Source organism: Diabrotica undecimpunctata, chromosome 6, assembly GCF_040954645.1.
Source record: "Diabrotica undecimpunctata isolate CICGRU chromosome 6, icDiaUnde3, whole genome shotgun sequence".
In the NCBI taxonomy this organism is placed as follows: domain Eukaryota; kingdom Metazoa; phylum Arthropoda; class Insecta; order Coleoptera; family Chrysomelidae; genus Diabrotica; species Diabrotica undecimpunctata.
The window spans coordinates 24,826,199-24,833,432 of record NC_092808.1 but is presented as its reverse complement, the minus strand read 5'-3'; the positions used below and the strand labels follow the sequence as shown (position 1 = coordinate 24,833,432).

Genomic DNA, 7,234 nt, shown 5'->3' with positions numbered 1-7,234 from the left:
CCGCCGATTGTGAGTGGAGGACTTATTTCCCTAAAATTTAATTAATTTAACATTTAACAAAGAAACCGCATCTGATTTTTTTCCAGTTTGATTTATTCATATTCATATTCGTAGTGCAAAATATTCGTATTTTCTTTAGATAAGTGATAGTTTTTCTAGGATGTATCAAAAATTTGGCAACCAATAAACATTGAGTTATAACAATACTCTTTTTCTCAGCTTATCCCGATTACTCCGACCAAGAATCCATCCCTATGTCTCATGACGCCGATACGGACATCGACATCGAATCGTCGCCTTCATCGGCGGCAGCAATTGTTGCGTCTCCCAGTAAAGGAGTTTTCTTTATGGCCGGAGGTGAAGGACAGCAAACGGGGTCTTCGGAAAATTCCAAAGGTAGGAAACCTCGCAGAAGAAGAACGGCATTCACGCACGCTCAGTTGGCGTACCTGGAACGAAAATTTCGATGTCAAAAATACCTTTCCGTTGCTGATCGAAGTGATGTTGCTGATGCACTCAATCTCAGCGAAACGCAAGTGAAAACTTGGTACCAAAATAGAAGGCAAGTATTACATACTTTTATTATACTAAATGATTTAAGTTAATTAAAAAATTTAAATAATAAAGACTTGCAAACATTTCTTAATTTAAACGAAGGTAACGGAGAGTGTTTGGAAAAAGAGGTCAAGTGACATTTGCCTAGTTTGGAGATCTTCAATAAAATAGTTGTGCACATATTTTGGGCTAATGTCTTTTAATTATTTCAGGTAGTTAGATATTCTCGAAACATTCTCCGTAAATAGACCACGTTATCCTATATTAAGAAATATAGGAAAAAATATTATACAACTCCTTCTAAAACTTGTTTTATCGTCATAACTTTTTTATCCTCAATCTGGATCTAACTATAGCTATAACTACTCCTTTTTTAAATAGGGTGAAGACTTTCTTTGCAGCTCTCGCGGATTGTGCAATTATGTCCACATCGTCAGCAAAAGCTACTAGTATTTGATCCCTGGGCAGCAAAGCTTTTTGTCATCTCTGGCTGTGATTTTCTTAATCCATACTCCAAGGCAAAATTAAACAACAAAAAAGCAAGAGGAGCTTGCCTAAGACCAGTGTTAATTTGAAATTCTGTTTGATGTGGTGGTTCTGACGTGCCATTTCTGATTTGGGTGGATGAGTTCTCAATGTACATATGTGCTAATCATACCAACTTTCTAGGGACTCCCGTTTTCACTATATTCTTACCCAAAATATCTCTGATTAGATAATCGTACGCTTATTTAAAATCTATAATAATTTGATGTACGTCGTGGTTGTATTCTCTGTTCTTTTCAAAAATCCAGCGTAGGACAAGAAGGAAAGGTTATCAGGCTCTGAGACCAGTCCAGTTGATATTCTAGATTTAAAGCCACACAGGGTTTTTCCTATTGCATCTGCGTAAGGAATTAATATTCTTAGTAATATTATAGACATTTCTTTATATGTCGTATTAGCTAAAAAAATTTCCCTATAATTCCTACATGTTTTATCTTCCTTTTTGTCGATGAGTGGTACTACCAGAGCCGCCGCTACCATGTGTGCCAAGTGTGCATCGCACACGGGCGGCCAACAATAGGGGCGGCCAAAAGCAGTCCAATGATGATAATACTTTTTTAAAACAAAAATAAATTTAAATAATTAAATAGTAATGATTCAAATAATTCTGTAAACTCTAATATTCCAAACAATAATAAATATTATTGTTTGGAATATTGTTTGGAACATAGAAAAAAGTACCAAACAATTGAATATTCCTGCGGATAGAGACAGAGGATTTGATGACACTAATAGCGATAGTGCGAGTGCTGATGCTGAAACGCCTGAACCTGAAACCACCAACATGCAGTAAAAATATAAAAATAAGTTTTGAGTAAGTGGAATTTTTTAATACTGTACGGAACTATATGTATTTTTTTCTTCTTCCAATATTAGATGGAACATTTTATTAAAGCACCTTCCAAAATTGATATTAAAAGCATTGTCGGACACGCGATGGGAGAGTCAGATCGATGCAATCGCACCATTAAAAACCCAGATTAGTGAAATATAATACGATGCTTTAGAAGAATTGCAAAATGATAACATAAGGGATATAAATACTAGGACTTTAGCAAAATCCCTTAAAATAAAATTTGGAAATTCAAATTCATGTGTTCTGTTGTAGTGTGGCAAGATATTTTAAGTAAAATAAACGTCGTTAGCAAAATCCTTCCTAGCAAAAAAGTCCAAAGTTTGATACGAGTATAAAATTTTCACTTGATGCACTTGATAATTTAAATATTTTATTTCATAACCAATATTTCATAACCAAACGTTCTGATGAACATTTTCAAAATTTTGTAACCGAATCCAGAGAGATATCTACAAAAGCTAACATAGAAGAGGATTTCCCTAGCTCCTCTACCGAACAAATTAGAAGAAGAAAAGTGCATTTTGAGTATGAAGGAGCTGATGAACCTATATTATCTCCGGAATTGTCATTTAAAAAAGATTTTTTTTAAGATTTTGGATGCTGCCATAACAGCAATTGAAGAACGGTTCCAATTACTTCAACAGCACACAGACATTTTTAGTGTAATATATGGCATAACCAAAGTTAAAAACGATGATGAAGTTAAAACCAATTGTGAGAAAGTGAATCAAGCCCTTACAGACATAAACAGCTCAGAGACTGACATTAGTGCAACCAATTTATATGAAGAAATTAAAGCTATTCAAGCATTTTTTTCCGCAGAAAAAAATCCTAGTGATATTCTTGAATATATTTACGAAAATAATCTTGTATCAACATTTCCCAACTTAACTATAATAGTACGTATATTCCTAACTCTACCTGTTACTGTTGCTACGGGTGAGCGGTCGTTTTCAAAACTTCAGATTATTTAAAAACTATTTGCGACCCTCAATGAAGCAAGATAGATTTTCTGCTTTAGCAATGTTATCTATAGAACATGAAGTGTGTGCGAAATTGGACATTAAAGATATTGTCAAAAAGTTTTCCGAGACGAAAGCCAGAAAAGTGCGTTTTTAGTTTTTTTATGTGTTTATGTTTCTATTCACGGTTTATTTTAATTAAATGGACGTTTAAATAAGGATATTAGGATATACATATTCTGGACGTTGGATCATGGTTATTAAATTAGGATAAAGGACGTTTAAATTAGAATATTAGGATGGGATATTAGGATATACATTAGGATATACATTAGGATATAAATTAGGATATACATTAGGATATACATTAGGATAATATATGGACGTTGGATCATGGAGATTAGTCTAAATGTTTTTATCTATGTACAAATTATTAAATAATAGTATGTATGTCTAAAGTGTTGGAAGGGGGGCGGCAAATATTAAGTTGCACACGGGCGGCCAATACCTTAGCGGCGGCCCTGGGTACTACATGTCTTTCCCACTTCTCTTTTCTTTCAAAATCATTTCTCTGAAAGAAATGATCTTTAGTGTCACATTTTTCATCAGTCAAAGTGTATTTATTATACATAAATGCATACAGAGCGAGTCTATTACAGCCCAAGCAGTTTGTCACTTGCTTTGTGCCAACGATTTCGAATGGACAAAGTCCTCTTTGGTCGTTCTCATTTTTTCTTTCAACGGAAGTCTACTGCCACACTCTTGTCGGCCGTATACTCTCTTTCATTTTCTGGAGGTGCATATCACATAAGGTGCTTCCTATTAATGGTATCGAGAATGTTGTCTCCTACTTGCATCCTATGTCCTACCTAATTATTTCTTATATGTTAGAGCTTAAAAATCCACAGCTTCTTTTCCAGCAATTCATTTTCTTCTTCTTCTTCGTTTTATGTTGACATGTTGACATGACTATGTCTCTTTTTCAATGTGCCTTCAGTAAGTTGTCGTTCCATCATTTTCGTGGTCTTCCTACTGATCGTCTTCATATTGGGGAACCGTCTCTTGCCGTCTTTACAGCTCAGTAATAATCAGGTTGAACAATAGAGGACTAGATAAGACAGGGAATTTCGAGTTTAAATAATTCTTTCATGTAGAGGTCCAATGAAACCCAAAACACTGACATCTCGGTAATATCTACACTCCGACTTACTGCCTTCTTATATCGATGAAATTAAAGCGTGCTTTCATTCAATTGGCTTCCATTCTCCTTTTAGACATCGCATAAAATGCGATAATGCATAAAAATATTTCAAGTTTCCTGAAGCTTCTTTAATTAGCTCTATCGGAATGGTACCGGTGTCCAGGCGCCTTTGAGTTTTTCATTTGTTGGGTTGCCTTTTTAACTTATGTAGGGGATATGTAGACTTCTGTAAAGTTATCAATTAAAACTGTTGGGTTTGTCTGTTCCATTTATCTGCTCCATTAACGCAATATTTCCATGTTTCTTATCGTCTATTCCATGCTTTACTAGCTTGAGTGTTTCCCTTACGGTTATTTATCTCAGAACATTTCTTTTTCACATATTATGTTTTGCTTTATTTGTTGTTTTTTACCTGTCTTCTGGTCCTAAGGTATTCTTTCCGGTATTTCTGATAAAATTGTTTTTTTTTTCGTTAACAAGACTTTTAATGGTATCACCAAATCCCAGTTTTTTTATTTCAATATCGGTTTCGTTCTCCCAATACTACGTTGAAACCATCTTCTTCATACAAAATATTTTCCACATTACTATGTCACCGTATAGCACCATATGCAGAACGGATAGTAGGAAAATACCAGGCTGGTTTCAGAGGTAGTAAATCGACAATTTATCAGATTGCAACCCTGAAACAAATTTTGGAAAAAACAGTGGAATATGGCTTTGATACTCATCACAAATTCATAGACTACAAAGCAGCCTACTACTCTGTGAATAAAAGAGAAATGTTCAAAGCAATGAAAGAGCTAGGAATACCAAATCAGTTAGTAAATTTAACAAAACTAACTCTTGAAAAAGTTAAATGTAGAGTACGAATTTAGGGGGAACTGTCTGAACCTTTTAAAACAAATATTGGGTGGCGCCAGGGAGACTCTCTCTCCTTTATACTGTTAAGACTACTGCTAGAAAAACGCTCCGTGATAGACCCATTGGTCAGAGAAGAAGGGGAAGATCCAGAACAAGGTTCCTTGATAACATCGATGAAGACATGAGAAATATGGGAATACGTGCTTGGCGGAGAAAGGGGATGGATAGGGAAGACTGGAGAGAAATTCTTGAGGACACTAGGACCCACGCAGGGTTGTAAAGCTAGAATGATGATGAACAAAGCCAATTTTCCCTTTTGGTCCTTCTGCTCTATCCGCCAGATTAGATATCGGTGTCTTCTCCCTTCAAGACCATTGGGCATTCTTCCTCTATAACTGAGACAGTGGCCCTTACAGGGTGCTATCAGCCGGAACCAACTGAACCGTGCTTTATTTACGATGTTACTACTCCTTTTCCTCCTTCATTTCCATCTCTTGCATGATTTACCTAACCCCAGGCTTAAGACTCATAACTTCTTTCCAGATATTTACTCCCGAATCTTTTCGCACAAAGGTAATTTTGATTTCTTCAATAAAAATTTGTTAAAATGAATATTAGCCAAGACTAGTGCCTTCATTTTGTTTCGATTAAGTTGTATTTAAATAGTACCGTTTCCCATGTTGTTTATATAAATAGTAATTATTGAAGTCATCTTATCATCATTGTCATCATTCGGAGATCTTGTTTAACTTTAACTTGTTTTGACCACATCAGAAAGTGATTGGTCAAAGATGGGATTGGGGAAGAAAAAGCAGATCTTTTTAACAAATTGCGAAATACTGCGAAAAGAACACGATAAGCCTATCTACTATCTAACGTAGGTAGTAGAAACTAGAGATCATAAGATGCATTTCTTTATCTCACTGTTTCCGCTTCGCTATTTAATTCCGCGAGCAATATTTTTTATATGCATTGTTTAATCAGATGTATATATTATTGTCAATAAACAATTCAATTATTACCCATTTGTTGTAAATATCTTGTTGATTCTATATTATTATCTATTATATGACACTCTCCCACGAAAAAAAATTTGTTAATATGATATTCTTTATATTATAACTGTTTTTAACTCATCGGTATTTACATAATATCCAAACAATATAAACTATAATCTTAGTAACCGCTGGTTTTTGTTCACTGCAGAACCAAGTGGAAACGGCAAAACCAGTTGCGATTGGAGCAGCTTCGCCATCAAGCTTCAGTGGAAAAAGAGCTCCTAAACAGCGCCGCAATCCATAAAGGAAATGGAGAGTCACCACCTTGCTGTCCACCAACCGGTATTCCAAGGTATACTACTCAATCACCCTGTAGTTTTTTAAGCTCAGCTGCTGCAGCTATTTTCCATAACGTTACCTATGTTCATGGATGCCAACTGTAGATACAAGTTACTTGTTTCAGATTTTAATTAATTTATTTATTTGTGTTTGAAAGCAGGTAAAATGGTTCACGTATGTAAAATAACAAAAACTTATTATCAGAAGTAACTTGGTTAAGGGAAAAAATTATTTAATCAGAAGAGTACAGTAGAAAAGAAAAGAAAATAAAGCAGATCGCTGAAGAAATCAATAAAGTAGAAGAAGTTAAATGTGTCGATAGCAATTAAAGTAAACTGTATACTCACGCTTAATCAAGCCATTAAGAGCGATGCTGGGAATATTTATATTCCACTATGCATCAACAATTTACTTATATAAATTACCATCTTTCTTGTACTCATTGCGTCGAGTAAGAACGATAGATATACGAAAATGGTTGCGTTTCGATTTAATTTGAGTCTCTTACCACTCCCTGACACGTGTTTCTGGGTCTTCCCGTCATCAGAGAGAGCTTGTAAGAAAACTCAAACTAAACCAAAACGCACCGACTACTCTAGCAATTATAGAAAAAATAATTACCAGAGTATGCTACTAGAGACATCTAGTAATGAAAGATGAAGTTAAATGTGTCGATAGCAATTAAAGTAAACTGTATACTCACGCTTAATCAAGCCATTAAGAGCGATGCTGGGAATATTTATATTCCACTATGCATCAACAATTTACTTATATAAATTACCATCTTTCTTGTACTCATTGCGTCGAGTAAGAACGATAGATATACGAAAATGGTTGCGTTTCGATTTAATTTGAGTCTCTTACCACTCCCTGACACGTGTTTCTGGGTCTTCCCGTCATCAGAGAGAGCTTG

The 7,234-nt window shown here is 35.0% G+C and overlaps 1 protein-coding gene across 1 annotated transcript; it reads left to right on the top strand.

Moving 5' to 3' along the window:
- Window positions 1-254: 254 nt before the first annotated feature.
- LOC140444261 (homeobox protein B-H1) lies at window positions 255-6,425 on the top strand. Its single transcript, XM_072536005.1, has 2 exons — window positions 255-562; window positions 6,191-6,425. Exons 1-2 carry the CDS (start codon window positions 255-257, stop codon window positions 6,423-6,425), a joined length of 543 nt encoding a protein of 180 aa, XP_072392106.1.
- Window positions 6,426-7,234: the final 809 nt, after the last annotated feature.

Excerpts from the sequence above, each read along its gene's own strand:
- LOC140444261 (XM_072536005.1), top strand. The coding sequence starts at position 255 with ATGTCTCATGACGCCGATACGGACATCGACATCGAATCGTCGCCTTCA. Across the intron at positions 563-6,190 it reads ACTTGGTACCAAAATAGAAG|AACCAAGTGGAAACGGCAAA; the intron begins GCAAGTATTACA and ends TGTTCACTGCAG.